This window comes from Mandrillus leucophaeus, unplaced genomic scaffold (assembly GCF_000951045.1).
Source record: "Mandrillus leucophaeus isolate KB7577 unplaced genomic scaffold, Mleu.le_1.0 Scaffold334, whole genome shotgun sequence".
In the NCBI taxonomy this organism is placed as follows: domain Eukaryota; kingdom Metazoa; phylum Chordata; class Mammalia; order Primates; family Cercopithecidae; genus Mandrillus; species Mandrillus leucophaeus.
Genome location: NW_012103521.1, coordinates 2,831,594 through 2,850,655, shown reverse-complemented (window position 1 = coordinate 2,850,655; position 19,062 = coordinate 2,831,594). Strand labels below are relative to the sequence as shown.

The 19,062-nt window shown below is 39.7% G+C and overlaps 1 protein-coding gene across 1 annotated transcript in view; it reads left to right on the top strand.

Moving 5' to 3' along the window:
• The first annotated feature begins 3,008 nt into the window (after positions 1 to 3,008).
• TMTC2 (transmembrane and tetratricopeptide repeat containing 2) overlaps positions 3,009 to 19,062 on the top strand; it is a 489,459-nt gene continuing 473,405 nt past the window's right edge. The window contains exon 1 of the mRNA XM_011988660.1: positions 3,009 to 3,779. Coding sequence (XP_011844050.1) covers positions 3,697 to 3,779 — 83 coding nt within the window. The 5' untranslated portion in view covers positions 3,009 to 3,696. The remainder of the gene's footprint in view (positions 3,780 to 19,062) is intronic.

Genomic DNA, 19,062 nt, shown 5'->3' with positions numbered 1-19,062 from the left:
AAAAATACAAAAATTAGTCAGACTTGGTGGCACAAACCTACAATCCCAGCTACTGGGGATGCTGAGGCAGGAGAATCGCTTGAGCCCGGGAGGCAGAGGTTACAGTGAGCCAAGATCGGGCCACTGCAATCCAGCCTGGGCGACAGAGCGAGATTCTATCTCAAAAACAAAACAAAACAAAACAAAAAAATTAAAATTCAAATAAAACTATTGGAGGCTTAAAAATGAACACAGCTCTGGAAAAGGCTTACAAGCTTTTAGCATGTGGAACCCAAAGCTCTCTAATATTTTTACATCTCTGAGTCCTCTTGATAACTGAAGAGAGCTGTCCATGTGACTCCCCATGACGGGTAATCCTGCAGACTTGATGCATTCTGAAAAATTGTGAACCTGCTCCCTTCTTCTCTCCTTGGTTACTACTTCATGATCTTTAACACTAACAACGAACAATAAATCAGCGATGAAAATTTGTGGATTTTTCAGCTGTTACATAGTTTCTCCTAAGCACATTTATTTTGTTCATTTATTAACAATCTTTTTAAAGCTTCTTCTCCTTGTCCAGATGTTATAGGCTCTGGGTTTTATGTGGAAAACAAGACTGACAGGATCCCTGACCTCGTGGAGCTTCCATTCAGTGGTGCTTCCAGATACTAATACATACTATGAAGAAACGAATACATGGTAGTTGGATAGAGATTGATGGGGGAGAGCCTACTTTATTTCTGAGGTTATGGCATTTGAGCTAAGACCTGAATGGTGAGAAGGAGCTAGAGAAGGTTTGAGGAGAAGCACCTCATGCAAGAGGAAGAGAAAATGGTTAGTTCCTGAGAAGGATGTCTATGTTGTACACATATGAACACAATGTGAAGCAAGAGGGCTAGTCTGGGCTAAATGAAGGCTTGGCTGGCCATGGTAAGAATTAGTTTTATTAGCTGTACAACAGGAAGTTGTTGGACATTTAAAAATACAACAGGAAGTTGTGGAACATTTAAAAATTGGGAATGTATAGGTTTTTCAAAGGAAACTTCTACCTAAAGTTAAAATTGGGGAAGGGAGGCATTGCAGGGGTAGAGGTATGGGGAACACTTAGAGGGCTACTGCATTTGTCCATGCAGGACATGAGGGTAGCTGGGTGGACTCAAGTAGTAAAGATGTGGTAGGATGTGTTTTGGAGGTAAGTGTCCAGGTTTTTGTTAACAAGTGAAATGAAATGAGGAAGCTAGAAAGCATAGTAATGATGATATACTAGCTAACACTTAGATTGCATTTTCCTGGTCCCTTTTAGGTGTTTTACATATGTTAACTACTTTAACACTCATAATAACAGTACTCATAAGTACTATTATTATCACTATTTTGTAGATTAGAAAACAGAGTCACAAAGAGGTTGAGTGACTGGCCAAAGATTGCCCGAATAGTAATAGCAGAGTATGCACTCAAACTTAAACATCTGATTCCACAGTATGTGTTCTTCCTTCAGTGTTCTAGGACACCATATACATATTTTATGTATACTATATATATCTCAGCATGTAAGTGCATTGGAGAGACACAGAGCATCATGATGGACTGATATGATTTTCAAAATTTTCAGGTGAGCAAAGGTTATGTGGGAAAAGGGTAAAAGATCAGTCCCTACCTGTAAAGATATAATTCCTTTTATTTTTGTTTACATATATTTGTCGAGGGCACAAAAAAATGTCCTACTGTTGATGGCATAATATTAATAAATACTTATCATTTTATCTGTGCGTATCCAATACAGATTTCTCAGATTTCCTTGTGAAATCAGGAAAATACGTAGCTTTGGTCTACAGATACCCAAACCACGGTATTTTCTTTTCAGGCCACTGCTAAACACCCAGGGGGCTCAATTTCTTGCCACAGTTTCGGAGAGTTTGCTGGTTAGGTGCTGCTCTTGGTTGGAACCAGTCGGCCCGCATGGAAAACAGACCTCTCTTCCACACCTTGTGGTTACTATGCAGCAGGGGGCGCTGCAGTAGTGTTCATCGCGGTCCACCGGAGCCACTCGCCAGGCCAGAAAGGCGACCAGCCGGGAGGAGGCGTGTCAGGCAGCCCTGGGTCCTCTTCGGTCTTGCAACTTTAGTACCCAGAGCTTGTTCTACACAGACCATTCTACACCATATTTCATCATGTTGGATGTTTTCCATCCAGTCCTGCCTCCGAGCGGAAAGGAAAGGGCATTAGCTTCCCGCCTTACTAGATTTAAGCATAGTACTGTACCGGCTTGCACTAGAGGTTTCTCTCCTGTGTTCTCAGGGTCAACCCTACAGTCCCCCTGAAACCACGAAGGAGTCCCTGGGCAGTTGCTGCGGGGTGTGTGTGTGTGTCTTTCTTTCCCTTTTTGGGGTCCTTTCTTTTTAACCTTACTGAAGGAGGGAACATTTCTCTCCCTACAGGTCTTTCCATTGACATTGGGGCCAATCGTGGGCTAAGAGCTGAAATCTCTCCTTCCTAAGTTGCCTCCAAGCTCTCCACTACTACCTGCTTCCGCCCCATTTAGTCTCACACACCGTGTGCGTGAGAGATCGCCCGTGTGTTTGTGACAACCGAAGCTGCAGCAGTCGCCAAACCTGTTCTTCCTCTCCTGGTCTCAGAAGTCTCTCCAGCTGACCGGACTTACGCCTGGCAGCTCTTGGCACACACAGCGCTGTGGCTGAGATTCAGTAGTGCCAGGCGCTGCCAGGCAGCAGCGGGGCGAGCGACCACCTCCTCCTCGGCCTCCTTACTCCCGGCTTCCCCTCCCAAGGCGCACTGTAGCTACTCCTTTGGGCTGTCTTCCAGCCGTCGCCCTTGGGTCCCGGGGGCTTTCCAGAGTGAAATCGAAGGTGAAAGAAACAAGAGGGCGGGAGGCTGGTAGGAGGAGCCTCCAGGCTAGGGAGTGTGGGTGGAGCCTCCAGCCCGCGGAGCAGGGTGGGAGGAGCCTTCCGGGAGGATCTGGGTGGAGAAAGGGGCTGGGCCAAGCCGGGATGGAGGGTTGGTCACGCAGGCGCGGGGGGCCGCGTCGAGAACCCCACGCGGGAGCTTGTGGAGTCTCCAGCCACCGCTTCTCACTTCATTGGAGAAGGGAGCTGGGGCTGGGGCCGGGAGGGAGCTAATAAACAGTGAATGTGCAGCAGCCGCCTTGGCGGCCGGAGTCCGCCCGAGCGACACCGGAGCAGTGCACCCGGGAGGCGGCGAGGGGAGGCGGTTCGCCTTGTCCCTCCCACCCGCGCCTCTTTCTCTCTCTTCCTCCAGCTGGTCCCAGAGCCCGGCTCGGTCCGGTCCCTCTGCCCCCATCCCGCACCCTTCCACCTCCTCCGAGTCCCACTCCTCACCTAGGACGCCCCAAACTGCCATGGGTTAGGGTGGGAACCGCGACCCGCGCGAAAGACCAGCCCTGCGCTTCCGCCGGGGAACGCGGAGCCCAAACACCGCTCACCGCTTGCGGGCGCCGGGCATGGGGAGTGTGGTGTGAGCCCGCACCCGGGGAGGACGCAGGAGCTGCGGAGCCGGGCGCGAGGAGGAGGAGCGGAGTCGTGGATTGGAAGGACCCGAGGGAGGGAGGGTGGGGAAGCGACGGAAAAGTGAAGCTGGGAGGAGAAGGCGGCGGAAGGTGGGGATTGATGCTTCTGTTTTTTGTTGCCGCTGCTGCCCTCGCGCTGGGAGCCGAGCCGGAGGGAAGGCGGTGGAGAGATGATTGCAGAGTTGGTGAGCAGCGCTCTGGGGCTCGCCTTGTATCTCAACACCCTGAGTGCGGATTTCTGCTATGATGACAGGTAAGGGGCCGAGAGGAAGGGGCGACGGGCTGCAGGGGGCATACTCCGCGGTGGCTCTGAAGCTTCCCGCTTTAAGGCTGCAAGTGCCTCTTGGAGGAATTGGTTCAGCACCTGATGGTTTAGGCAACACGTAAACATTAACACCTAAATCAAACACCCGGGACGTGAGCGCGCTGGGCGGGCCGAGGGAGTTTCCGCTCCTAGTTTGCAGCAGGTTCTCGCCCTTGCTTCTCGGCTGTTGGCAGACGCTTGAGTTTCTTAGCGGAAATCCCGGCAATTTGGGAAACTGTTTAATGAGCGTATTAAATTAAAAAGTCTTAGGTATTCCTTGATGCAGCAAAAGCACATTAAGTGATTTTACGTCTGGGTTGGGAGGAAGCCGCTCCTAGATCCCTGATAGATCCTCCCTGTTCCGTTTCTTTTTTTTGATGGGACACTTTTATTTCCCGAAGTTAAAACACACGTTTGATAGTTGCCAAAATTGTGAAAAGAGAGATCGTTCTCTGCTTTAACTTTACCTTTTAACGTGTACAGACTTTTACTTTGAGCCAAAATAGTGCTGCTGATGGTCTCTCCCACCTCCCTAGCCTCCTTCACCAATCCATTGGGCAGCACTTTATAAGAGCCTCGGCTTTCATTTCTGTTTGGGAGTTGTACATTAGACGTTAGTGGTTCTTTTGTACTAATTGGAGAAGAAGACGCCCCTAGAGACTGAAGTTGTCTTCTGCACTTAGGTTAGTTTGGGTGGCTAATGAGACCTGAACTGTGTTGTCAAAGATACTGCATCGATTTCTGGAAAATGTCACCATTGTTTTGGTGTCTCTACCTATCTTTTAAACGTTATTTGTGTTTAGAAAGTGATGAAAAGCCCCTATATCCGTTAGGGAAAATTCCAATTTGTGTCCTTCCGGTGCCTTGATCTGATTACAATTAAAACAGATGCATAATTAAAATATATTAGGGATAACAGCACGCCTGGCTAAACTTATTAACCGTCCTGGGGTGTTTCATGCTCCATTGAAATTAAACCATCCAAAAAGTGAGCACAGATTTACTTTGACAGCTTTTCAGCAGCCTCTCTGGGCTGTGGAAAGTGAATGGATCCCCAGGGTTAGGGCGAGGCAGTGAGTGAACTCTTAAGCAAAGTGGTTGACAGTGAGGGGAGGTGAAGGCAGAATCTTCTTCTGGTCGTAATTAGCCCACTCTGTATTCTCTGGTGTGCCCATTCTCCTGCTAAAAGCATCTTCACATCTCTGTTAAGAAATCACCTGATAATAGCTGCTAGAACATCCAGCAGACCCGTCTTAATGCATTTTATGTAGTGCCTATCAGAGGCTACTTGATAGGGAGCCACTGTTAAACATACATTTTTTCTTAACTTGTATACAGCATACTGATTTTAGCAACTACACAGCATGCTCTGAGAAATGGTCTGTAGGAGTGAGGTAAATTTCTGTTCTCTCCAATTTTGTGTAATGGTGCACCTGCTATTTCTAGCATATTCGTGGAAAAAGCCCTTGTTACCAAAGATGGGTGACTTTTTACTAAAACCAGCTTAGGTCAGTGTGGGCAGTTACTGGCTCTGATGGGGGCGGTTTGGATAGGAAGCTTTTAAACCGAGAATATAGAGCTTATTTAAAAAAAGAAACTTACTATAATACTCTAACCTGTTGTAGAACACTGTGATAAAATAAAATATTCCTATTGTATGCCCTTGTTAACTGCTGTCTAATCCTTAAGAAAGTACATATCAGAAGTAACCATTCTTTAAAAATTAAAGCTAAATTTGGATATGCATTTTTCTGTAGGTATAATTGTTCTGTGCTCTTGAGTCATCAGAAGTGTTAGCACTGGACTTTGTAACTTGGAAGAATGGTGTGAGTGTGATGATAAATTAGTTGTGCTTTGATGGTTGACAGTTGTAAGTTTTTCAGATGCAATAGGTCTAATGGAGTGTTAAAATTCATGACTTCTATCTTGTAGCTACATAGGTGAATTTAGTATGATTATTTGCCCATATCATTTTATTGATAGCATGCTCAATATGACGTCTAGATAGTATATATTGATACAATGTTGAGGCCCTATAAGTGTGAATTATACTTTGCTACAATTTGAAAAGTGTATTTTACACTGATTTCTTAGCATAACTGCATATGCCATCACATATTCTTAGAATGTGAAATCTTAAGAGTAGCAAACTTAGGTTTTATGTATCCTAGAAATTATGAGACACATAAATAGGAGCACTGAACTTATTTGCTGTTCAAATGATTCATTGCAAAGTTTATAAATTGTTTCTTTTCTGACATATTTTCTGTCTAACTACTGTAACTCACTGGTGTGTGAAGGGGGAGGAGAGCTGGGGAGCCCAGTGTAAACTGTAGGATGATGATAATTTGTTTATTTCTACTACTCCATTTCAGATGCAAAGATTCATGTTTAAAACATTGCTTAAACTAGGCCTGTGGATTCTGCTGCCCCCCAGGAACTTTTGTGAAATACAGTTCTGTAAGGAGAGGCCAGTGCCAGAAGTGAAGGGAGAAGTGCTCAAGGGAGATGGCTGTCACTCCTGACATGCTTAACTAAATCATTTTTGCTGTGGTATTTCTCAAAGTTATCATTTCTTTTAAATATAGTGATCATTTGCTTTATAAGCTATATATAATTTCTTTCCATGTTTGATGTAGCTTGGTTGAAATTAAATGGTAACATGAAACTTTCTTATAGCACAATCAATTTCTCTATGGTAAAATTTAATATTTTACAAGTGTGTCTGTGCTAAATTTAAGAATATGCCTCTGATGTGATGAAACAAACAGTGGAAGAGAAGAATTCACAGTATCTGATGAAAAAGGGTATGTGGTTTCAGCTTTGTCCTCCCTCCCCTTGCTTTCAATCTAGTGTTGAGTCTTAAGTTATGGTTAGAGGAAAACTGAAATTAAAAATATGCAGTCTTTGCCAAATTTTAAGTTATGTTGTATGTAATTCTTTAAAGGATTTTCTCTTATTTTCTGGGAGAAATTTGGTGTTTAGGTCAGTGGTAAAACTTGCTGACCCAAAATTCTCTGGTTTCTTACACATTTGTTGAGGATGACATGGCATCATTTTTTTCTTATCCTTTTTAATAATACTGTTAGAGTTTCTTATGGAGATAGCACCATGAGAGGAGTCAGTTTACTTCAAAGCAGACAAAGGTAAACAAACCATAACTGTTCTAAATTTTAGAAATCTGATTTCACTTAGCACATATCTTCTAATTGGTGACATGCCCTTTTTATACATAGACAAGCAAATAAGATAATGCAGCTTTTACATGCTTTAAATTCTCATATGAGTAAAATAATTTATTAGTTTACAAAGAAAGACACTTTGCAAGTTTGGAAGTAGAAAATATATTTGTGACTCCTCTGAAAATTTATTTTCTTATTGGACATTTTGCATTTGTTAAACCCAACCAGAATCATTAACGTTACCTGTAGGTCTCTTAGCTATTCCACTGTGCAGTAATTTCTAGTTTGGGTTTTTTGACCTGGTATGATAGGAATCCCTCGTGAAATAATCACTCTGTTATCTTTAAAAAGTTCTCTCTAAGAGACTTGACTTTGACCAATCTGAGGTTGTTATCTTAAGATTCCAGTATGTGTAACTACTGAAAGCAGGCCTGGTATTTAGTAAAAAGCATGTTTAGAAAGAATTACTATATAATCAAGTAAGGGAGAAGCTCTCTTTATATCAATGGTTGTCTTATCAAGTTATTATTATAAGAAGCCACTGTATACAGAAATATGGTCTTACTCTTCAGTTTCCTTCCCAGTTTTCACTGGAATACAAGTTAGAGTTTATAAATTATTTTAGGTGGCATTTTATTTTCTAGCTATGTTTGGATTGCTTAAACAGACCTATTTGGAAAAAGTTCATTTTGCTCTTTTGAATAAGTATATCTCATCAGTAAGTTAAAATTAGGTGAAGTCATTATGAACCGCTTTACCTCCATGGAGCCTGTCACGTGATGTTTATCATAGTAATTGACCCACATACAGGCATTGAATGGACATGTGCAAATGCCACAGGGAAAATTGCCATCTGTTTCTTAGTTGTTTTCATACATACACACACATACATACACATGTATTATTTCATACATACATACACACACATACATGCATGATTATTAACGTTTACATTGGTGATTCTATGGGATATTGTTTTGTCATCTGCACTTAGTGCCCCTATGGTTAATACTGAATTCTCTTCTGCTATAATTTTGAAATAGCAAGCTTTTGCATTCCAGCATGTGTTAGGAGCATAGTTTGTCTTTCTAATCATTTTGTTGCTGCTCAGCACACTAAAAGCACTTAAAAAAAAATGCCTCTGGTGGTACAACTGTTTTTCATAGGCTAAAGGTGCATTGTCTGTAAAGCAGACACCTTGGTAATATTAGGAAAGGACGAAGTTTACCCTTAAGGCACTTTGAAAAATCTGTGGCTGACAAACCTACTTTCTTATAACTTTATTATACTCATCTAAAGTGCTTTTAACACAGTAACTTTCATCTGTTAACCTTTCTGGTTCTCTCTTAAGAGCAGAGTATTGTATCAGCTTTGGATACTTATTTTAATGACTTCACAGAAGTGACAAGTGTGGCAGCCTCCAAGGAAAGGAACAGTGGGTTATTGAATGTAAAGACCTCTCCTCTATAAATAGCTGTCCTCATTTAGGAGCTCAGTTTTTTAAAAAAGTGGAGGGATATTTCAGCAGGACTGCATACCTTCTGTTTTTCATTGGGTGGAACAGGCATAATATTTTGGATAGTTGCAGGTGTAATTACATACAGTGTTAAATGGTTTCTTTGAAGATATGATTTGTATGTGCATTTGAGGAATAAACTTACATTCAATAATATACAAATTATTAATATTACTAGATATGGGCTTCTTAGTATATGTAGTGCATAGTACGACTACAGCACTGCTTATGTTGTTAACAAGCATCCCACAAAACATTGTGCTTTCTTACCTGTACTTTAGCAGGTACTGTAAAGGGTTTGCGTTCGGGAGTCTGATGATAGATCTATACAAATGCTGATAGGTTGACCTTTGACAGGTGGAATTCCAGTTGAATTTATCACTTTATTGTTACCTTTTAATTATTTTACTCATGTTTATTTTTATTGATACTCATATTTAAAAACTTTCACTGGGACTCTGTTAGCTTCTTTTCCAAAACACTCACTCCTAAGATTCATGATTGGTACTTTGGCCTGGCCTTATTTTGGGTCTGTACTTACTGGTGCTTTATTCATACATGCGAAAGCTTTGGAATGCGTCTTCCAAATGTCTCTTTCCTACTTGTTCAGGTCAGTTGTTTTTCTTGGATGTCTAAACTCTTTGAGTTGACTAGATTTGCCTCAACTTGTCAATAGGGATTAAAGACTTTTGCCTCAGAGGTTTTTGGCCATATATTCAAGGCAGTTAATTCCAAAAAGATGCAGCTCTTCCAAATTTCTGTCTCACCCTCTTCCTCTCTTTTTCTTCTCTCTGTTTACCTTTCCAATTACATTTGTCAGTTTTTTTGATACTGAAGGTTTCTAGAATTAAAGGTGTGGCCAGGCACAGTGGCTACACCTGTAATCCCAGCACTTTGGGAGGCTGAGGCGGGTGGATCCCGAGTTCAGGAGTTCGAGACCAGCCTGGCCAACATAGCGAAACCTTGTCTCTACTAAAAATACAAAAATTAGCCAGGTATGGTGGCAGGTGCCTGTAATCCCCGCTACTCAGGAGGCTGAGGCAGGAGAATCTCTTGAAACTGGAAGGTGGAGGTTACAGCAAGCCAAGATCACGCCACTGTACTCCAGCCTGGTCAATAAGAGTGAAACTCCATCTCAAAGAAAAAAAGGTGTAAATGTTTGCTTAAGTCTTTTAGAAGCATTTTGGGATTGGTTTTTTGGGTTTACAACTTTGACTTTTTTTTATATACAGGTTAATGGGAAACAAGTAAACCTATCTGTGTAAACCAGAGAATTTTGAAAAAGGCGGGAAGACTGAAATGATTGTTTTCAAGATTCCACTTTAAAAGTTGGTATCATTTTTTAGAGTAGTTTATTTAAGGACATTTCATGAATTCTGTTAATTTGAAAAACTAGAGATAATTGTTTTAAAGATGAGATAGAGAGGTTTTGATTTATTCATGTCTAAAAAATTATATGGAAAAAATATGAGAATTGAAAATATGAACTCTGGATTTAGATTCCATTTTATTGTGGAATTAAATGAAATTAAATATATATTTGCTCTCTTTGAAGGTTATTCCTGTACCACGTTGCTTGAGGGCAGTGCCATTGTACCCGTTTTAGAAGTACCTTAGTATTTGGCAGAGGAGATGCTATTTGCTTATGATGATTCGATAAAAACTTTTGTTTCTTAATTTCTTTGCTGGGGCATTTTGTGATGTTGCAGTGAGACATGGTATGAAGTGTGGCACAGCATGTAGTTACAGTCAAGATGACTGGCTAAATTACATGATTTCTGAAATGAAACACACATTAGTGCCCTTGGAATAGCAGCTGTGTGCTAGGTATTGTCAAATAAAGTGTTTCTGTGAGGTCTTTGTATTTGATGATTAATCTTCATTTTTGTGAAATTTATTATAAAAGTGTAATTATTCCACAGGAAGTTTAAGTTAAAAAAAAAAAAAAAAGAAAACAGGTTCACTATAGCCATGTGATCATACTTTCTTTAATTAGGGAACTGTATAAAAACATTGCCTTGTGGTAATGGAATTGATTGAGATTTGAAACTGAAAAATTCATGACTTTTTATAATGAAAGTGCCTTTTTCCTAATTGTGATTCCAGAGATTATTGATTTCCTTAGAAGTAGAACATTTTGACTGTACTAGCCTAGGAATTCTCACTTGACATCATTTAGAAGTATTTTAACTTCAAAGGATGTGTTATTTGCTGAAGAGTGGCCACTGGGGCGCAATATGGCTCTTGACATTTTGAACAGTGTTAAATGATGGTACTGAAGTATTTCAAACAGCCGTGTTTTAACATTGTTTAAAAATCCGGTGGGAAGAATGGCAGTCCATATAACCCTGCATACTTGGAATTCTTTGGTTATTAATTTGAAGTTCAGTTCACAAGTTTATTTCTTACATAGTAAGTTTTTAAGATGAATAAGGCTCATAGAACTTTTACAGCTATGTCTTACGAAATTTTGTTTTCTTTTTTTGGTTGCTTATATGTATTCTGTAAAGACACTGAAAGGATGCAAACTATTGTCTTGCTTTTTTTGTTTTTACATTAACCTGTTAGGTCATAGATCTGTGTTAAGGTCATTGTTATAAAGCATATTGTTATTGAGCTTCTGTTGTAAACCCAAAATTATAAAACTAGTCTTTGAGAGAGGCAGATAAGTCAAAATTCTTTGTGAAAAGTAAACATCTTGTTTTTGTTAATTTCCAATTTGTTCCACAATGAAAGCATGTCTATCCCATTTTCTTTTCTGTTAGTTGTGTCTCTTGGATTAAATGTGAGTCAGTAAACTCTAGAGTAAGGCTGCTCCAGAGGGAACAAGGATTTACTGGTTGTCAGTGCATGTAGAAGTGACATCCCTGAAAATTGTGTCCTCTGCGGGGGGTGCTTTAGGTGGTGGCTATAGAGATTACATTCATAGGCTTGACTACTTTTCTGTTTGGGGAGGACACTTGTCATTACAAAACCATTCCAAAGAAGGGGTTCTCAAGGTAAGGCTGGCAGCTGCAATTAGCTATAGTGGTTCCTCTGGGACATTTCTCATGGTTTTGTAGATTGGTTTTTGGCTACTTCTGTCTTCCTATCTTCAGCTTTAAGAAACTAAGCCTGCTGCCTTCAATTGTAAAATGTCTCAAGGTAGAATAGTTGGGTTCAAATGTTTTTTCAAGTATATTTCCTTTAGAACAAGTTCCTCCTCTCCTGTCCCAAATAATTAACTACACGACTGTTCTCCCAAAAAATGGAAAAGATCTCATTTTGACAAAGCAAGCTGTTTATGACAAATTTTCCAACTAGAAATTTGCAGAAGAAAAGTTCTCAAATGATGAAAAAGTTTAATCAGGCAAAAAGACATTTTTATTTGCAGAAATAGGCCCTTTAAAGGGAGGCAATTATTTATAGCTGATGGAAAAAACCGGTATACCTGAATTCATTTGGTAAACTTCATTTAAAATTGGAAGGTTATTCTTGTTATTTTATTGAAAGAAAAAAATATGGTACTGAATTATATCACAGATTTATATTAAAGAAACAACGTTTTATACATTAAACCACTCTTACAGGGATATATACTGATTTAACCAAAGAAAATGAATTTGAGATTTCATAAAAATCTTTTGAAGACACCAGTGTGCAGCTTGAAATCAACTATAGTGTACCATGAATATCTATTTGAAATACCCAATTAAAATGACCACATTAAGATTGCATCCTTTCACCTCTATATTTAAAGTTACTTTTTTCTTTTATAAACAGTGGTGTTTTTTGGCTTTTGTTTCATATTGAACAGAGGATGAAATCATTTCAAAACCTCTTGTATGTCATCAGGATAAATAATGTGCTATTTTCAGGAGGGAATTATTAGTGGCCACTTTTCAGTACACTCCTGGCATGATGTTGAGGATACCTGTGACTGGCAAGGGGTTTTAGACCCGGCCCTCTGACAACTTGCCTCCCTGCTTTCATATGGACAATTGACTTTTTAAAAATCTTTTTAAGTGCAGTTCAAATTCAAATTCCCAGTTTTTTGAAGCTAGAAGCATCTCCCTAAAGGAATGCTGAGATGGCTTCTTGCTGGCTCTCTTTCTACCTATCTATATGTATATGTTTCTATTAATAGATCTATTAACACATATGAACTTGTTAAAAATGAAGATTTTGGCCAGGTGCGGTGGCTCATGCCTATGATCCCAGTACTCTGGGAGGCCGAAGCAGGTGGATCGTGAGGTCAGGAGATTGACACCATCCTGGTCAACATGGTGAAACCTCGTCTCTACTAAAACACAAAAAAATTAGTCGGGCATGGTGGTACACCCCTGTAGTCCCAGCTACTCAGGAGGCTGAGTCAGGGGAATCACTTGAACCCAGAGGGCAGAGGTTGCAGTGAGCCAAGATCGCGCCACTGCATTCCAGCCTGGTGACAGTCTGTCTCAAAAAGAATGCAGATTTTCATTACTGTTATTCGCAGGTACAGCAAATGCTGCAAATTCACTGACCACACTTAGGGTAATAAGGCTGTAGTTCACTTAAATGTATTACAGATAAGCTGTCTAAATTCCTGGATTAAAAATGGTTGAATATAAGGTGTGTTTGTTATGGATATGACTTTAGCCAGTTTATTTAATCTATGTTTCATTTTTCTTATTTGTTCAACAATGGCATCTTTAAGTTGATTCTGTGAGTTCGAGGTATTCAGATTTTGAAAAGGTAGCGAGCTTGCTGAACTTCTAGGAGATGATCTCTATTTAAATAATCTGTCACCATCATATAAAATAATGTCATCTTCTTTGTAATATGACTGTGGGGACAGATACTGGATTCTCATTTTGACAAATAAACTGATACGCAGTTGCCTAGGGCTTATGCTTGAGTAGGTACTGATACCTAAACGGAGTCTCTAGAGTCAAATGTCTTTATTGGTTTGTGCTTTTGTTGAACAACCCATTTTGAGGAAATTTGGTTTGCATTGCATGAAGACTTTATAGACTTTAGGCAAGCAGCAAAAATGAGGGTCTAGGCAGCTGAAATTAGGAAAGTTAAAAATTTGTTAGTGATTATTATTAGTGACATTCAGGCACCAGGTGATGCTCTTCAGTGAAAGTATCTAAATAGGATTGGAAATGCTTCGGCCTGTATGACTTTTTAACCTGGTACACTTAAACCTTAGCCTTAAGGCACCTTGGGGGATTTCTGAATAGGTGAATGCACTATCTCTGAAGTTTTAAAATCCTGATTAATAAAAACCTTTTTAAGGAACTTGTTCTAAAATGAGTTATACTTTTTCCTTTCTTTTTAAAATACTGTATGTACTGTGTAGTAGAGGCAGGGTTGTGAACGAATGCTGGACCAAGATAAAAGATTACAGTTTTCATCTTGGAATACCAGTGTACTAGCTAAGTACTTGAACTGCTCAGCTCTCATGAACTCAGTATTTTAATTGGTCAGGAAACGAAAATAATAATAGTAACTGCCAACCACAGAGTGAGACTCAAATGAAATAATATGATGAACGTTCTCTGTGGTTTTAAAAAGCTGCATGGTTATATACTTAGCCGTAGAGTGCTTGGACCAGGGGGCTGAATGACTTGGTTGATCACTGTACATTAAGTACAGCTGTCCCCGCTTATCCTTGGGGGATTTATTCCAAAACTCCCAGTGGATGCCTGAAACTGAGGACAGTACCAAACCCTGTATATAGTATAGTATGTTTTCCTCCATACATACATACATACTTATGATAAAGTTTATAATATAAAGTAGGCACAGTAAGAGATTAATAATAACAACTAATAACAAAATAGAACAGTTACAATATGCAAGCACCACTACTCTTGTGCTTGGAGTCCATATTAAATAAAAAAAAGGTCACTTGGACACAAGCACCGTGATACCTCATCAATGGATCTGATTAACCGAGAGCTATTAAGTGATGAATGAGCGGGTAGTGTAGACTGTTGGATACACTGGACCAAAGGATGATTCACATCCAGGGTGGGATAGGGCAGGAAGGCACACAGTTTCGTCATGCTACTCAGAACAATGTGCCCTTTACAACTTATGAATTATTTCTGGAATTTTCCTTTTAATATTTTTGGACCATAGTGGACCATGGGTAACTGAAACCTTGGATAAGGGGGGGACTACTGTATCTCACTGTCATCTCCCCTGAGAACAGAGCTATGCCCTATTTTGATGTTCTTGCTGACTTTTTCACTTGGAGTCTGTGGTTGAGCCCCTGCTATCTGAGCTACTATTGCATGGCCTGCTCCATCCCCCATACACCGTTTCTGCTTTTACTCTCTATCCACTCTTGTGGCCAGCAGTTTGCAGTCTCATTACAAAAGCAGTTTTTGTTCTCTTCTATTTCTTTTCTGTTGCTTTTTCTATGTTTCTAGTCATTGTACACGAAGGCTTATTTTGAATAGACATTCTGGCCAATCTGAGTACTTCTTTCCTTCTGCAGAGAAAACCGACCAATTACAGTGCATCTGGTATAAATAGTCTTTGGTACTTTGGTTCTGCTTGGCAGAGCATATTGTTACTGGGTACTCATGGTCTCTCTCTTCATTGACGACCCTTTTCTATTTGGAGTACGCTCATATTCAGAGTAGTCCTGGCAGTGTGGCGATTAAGAAAGCTGTTTTGTCAGATGAGCTGCAGTTTTGCTGCACCGACGTGTTTGTGTCAATCAGTTGTATATCAAGAATTTGCAGTAAGTTTTGTTTAACACAGGTGCAGGATGACAACATCTAACAAATTAGCCTGGTGGTACATTTTGGGTAACAATTTTAAAAAATGTCTTTCAGAGTTTTTCAAACAACAAAGAGGCAAAGAGTAAAGATCACGAAATTTTGGAATCAGAGGTCCAGTGATCTAATCCCAGAACTAATATAGCCAGCCCTCCACATACCTGGGTTCTGCATCTGTGGATTCAACAACCATGGAGTGACAATATTTGAAAAACAAAAATTGCGTCTGTACTGAACATGTAGAGATTTTTTTATTGTCATAATTTTCTAAATACAGGATGACTATATTTATATAGCACTTGTATTAGGTGTTGTAATCTAGAAATTATTTAAAGTATATAGGAGGATGTGCATAGGTTATATGCAAATGTGATGCCATTTTATATAAGGTCTTTGAGCATTGTGGATTTTGGTTTCTGAGGGAGGTCCTAGAACCAAGATACCCACTGATACCGAGGGGTGACTGTATGTGCTAATGGTGTTATTTTGATTGTGTTACTAAAACTCCCTTATCCTCTGTTCTCTCTTATATAGAATAAGAATAGCAATACCTACTTTATAGAGTTGTTGGGAGAATTTAATGAGATAAGTTATGTAAAGTACTTGGAAGCATATCTTGTGTCTAGGATACTTACTAAATATTTCTTTTAAATTATTCAGTAATGGTATTGTTGAATAGTCTAAAAAAATCACCATATAATAACACCTGAAACTATTACAGGGCATTTAAGATTTTTCATAAAAGCCAATATGCAAAACTTAAACTTACTTCTGATAATAGTTAACTTAGTATTTTGGGTAGATTTAGGGTAACTGAACTATGTTCAGTGAACTGTAATAATTAGGTAATGATTTTGTATTTGAAATTTTATCCTGAATTTTAAGTTAGGAGAAGTGATGTTGAGATTTTGCCATTATGCACATACACAGGCACCCATACAAGCATACATGTACATATATGCAAATTTTGCCAATAAAGTATTTGCAGTATATAATTAAATGTACATATGAAAAACATTATTAGATGACTTCCATATTCTTTACCATGATTGACTTCCTTCTTTTAAATTAGATGATATCGTACCTAGGAGTATGTATTAGTCCATTTCATGATGCTATACAGAAATGCCTGAAACTGAGTATTTTATAAAGAAAAAGAGGTTTAATGGACTCATAGTTCAGCATGGGTAGGGAGGCCTCACAATCATGGCAGAAGGTGAAGGAGGAGCAAAGGCACGGCTTACATGGAGACAGGCAAGAGAGTGTGTGTAGGGGAGCTGCACTTTATAAAACCATGAGATCTCCTGAGACTTTTTCACTGTCAAGAGAACAGCAGGGGAAAAACCTGCCCCCATGATTCAATTACTTCCCACCGGGTCTCTCCCATGATAGGTGGGGATTATGGGAGCTACAATGCAAGATGAAATTTGTGTGGGGACACAGTCATACCATATGAGAGTATATGCAAAGTTATGATTTTTTACCATATTGTGAGAATGATTTTATTCTACAGTATATATCTTAGGTAATGATATATCTTAAAAAATGAAATTACAGACTTAGTTTACAGACTTGGTTTGTATTGGAAAAGCTTGTGTTAAATTGACAGCCCAAATCTCAGGAATACATTTTTTTTTTTGAGACAGAGTCTCGCTCTGTCGCCCAGGCTGGAGTGCAGTGGCGCGGTCTCAGCTCACTGCAAGCTCCGCCTCCCGGGTTCACGCCATTCTCCTGCCTCAGCCTCCCGAGTAGCTGGGACTACAGGCACCGGCCACCGCGCCTGGCTAATTTTTTTTTGTATTTTCAGTAGAGACAGGGTTTCACTGTGTTAGCCAGGATGGTCTCCATTTCCTGACCTCGTGATCCGCCCGCCTCGGCCTCCCAGAAGTCCTGAGATTACAGGCGTGAGCCACCGCGCCCGACCAGGAATACTTTTATGTACCGTTTGTTTTACAGTGAGCAGCATTGAATATAAAAGCTCTGTTTGAATCCTTTTCTGGGAAACTTGTTCTCACTCATTCCTTCATACTCTCACCAGGACCTACAACTTGTGTTACTTTATTTATAAGTAATTCTGCACTTAGGAATATTATTCCTGGCCGGGTACCCTGGCTCACGCCTGTAATCCCAGCACTTTGGGAAGCCGAGGCGGGTGGATCAGCTGAGGTCGGGAGTTTGAGACCAGCCTGACCAACATGGAGAAACCCTGTCTTTACTAAAAAAAAAAAGAAAAAAAGAAAAAAAGAAGAAAAAATTATCTGGGTATGGTGGTGCAAACCTGTTATCCCAGCTACTTGGAAGTCTGAGGCAGGAGAATCGCTTGAACGCCGGAGGCGGAGGTTGCAGTTGAGGCGAGATCGCGCCATTGCACTACAGCCTGGCCAACAAGAGCAAACTTCGTCTCAAAAGACAAAAATAAAATTAATCTCTCTCCTAATTAAAACAGATCTTTTACATATTTACTTAACATTTTTCTAGCGATTCCCTATATAAAGAAAATATGTATTACCTTAAAATATTAACAATTTTTTCTTTCCTCTTCGCCCCCGTTTCCTTGAAGGAGAAATATTTCTAACCCCTCCCCCCAAAAAAACTAAACGTGCTGAAGGTGATCTATTACCAGGGGCAATAAGGCTTTCTTTTTAAAGTCAATGTGGGCCTGATTTCCCCTGCTCCCACCCCAGTCCCTTCTAGATTAAAACAGGTCACAATTTTATAACGATGGGTTTGGGTGTATTTGCTTAAGAAATACAGTTGAAATTGGCCATTTTGGAGTAATTAATAACGTTTGGAGTGAAACATTAGCGATATTGCCACACTTACACTGGAAAGTGAGCAAGTTAGTACAACAAAGCATATCAAGCAAAGATATTTCACCTCAGGCACTATCATTCATTTCTTGTATGTTACCTTATTGTCACTCGGAATGTTTACTCTGTTCCTACTGATAACTAAATTCTAACAGCAAGTGGAAAGTTCCTAAAAAGAACACTTCTGGTTCTTGTCGGATGGCAGCCTAGTTTTCTCTAATCCACATCTGTTCTTTGAAATATTTTTAGACTGTTCAGGTGAAAATTTACCCAGTATCTTAATAAACCAAATTCTGTTACTGATGGGTTAAAAAAATCAGTCATACTATTTTTAGGTTGTTAATGGAAAACAAGTAGATTTTGCAGGATGGCTCTCAAGTCTATGGAATTAATTTACATTGGTGCAAGAAACCAATTGTTCAAGAGTTTATTAAACATGCTTTCACCAGATGACTTTTAGAACTAAACAGAAGCAGCCAGGTGTGGTGGCTCACACACGTAATCTCCTCACTTCAGGAGGCTAAGGGGACAGAATTGCCTAAGTACAGCAGTTTGAAAGTGGCCTGGGCAACATAGCAAGATTCCATCTCTACAAAAAAAATAAAATAGCTTAGGCAGGAGGATCACTTGAACCTAGGAGTTCAAGACTAGCCTGGGCAACAGAGGGAGACCCTGTCTCTATAAAAAATAAAAATTGGGCAGGGTGATAATTGGGTGATAACTGAAGTAATTTCCTGGAACAAAAATCCTTAAAGTACAAATAATTTTATTTAAGTGAACAACAAAAAATAGTATTTTACAAAAAAAAAAAAAAAAAAAAAAAAAAAAAAAAAAAAAAAAGCAGAGGTTGCAATCCTAGTCTCTAATAAAACAGACACTAAAATGGTTCAACTCCACACAAAAAAGAATCTCAGTAAAAAACTAGGTATCTTTTACTTTGCTAATAATTTTACAAAAAAAAAAAAAATG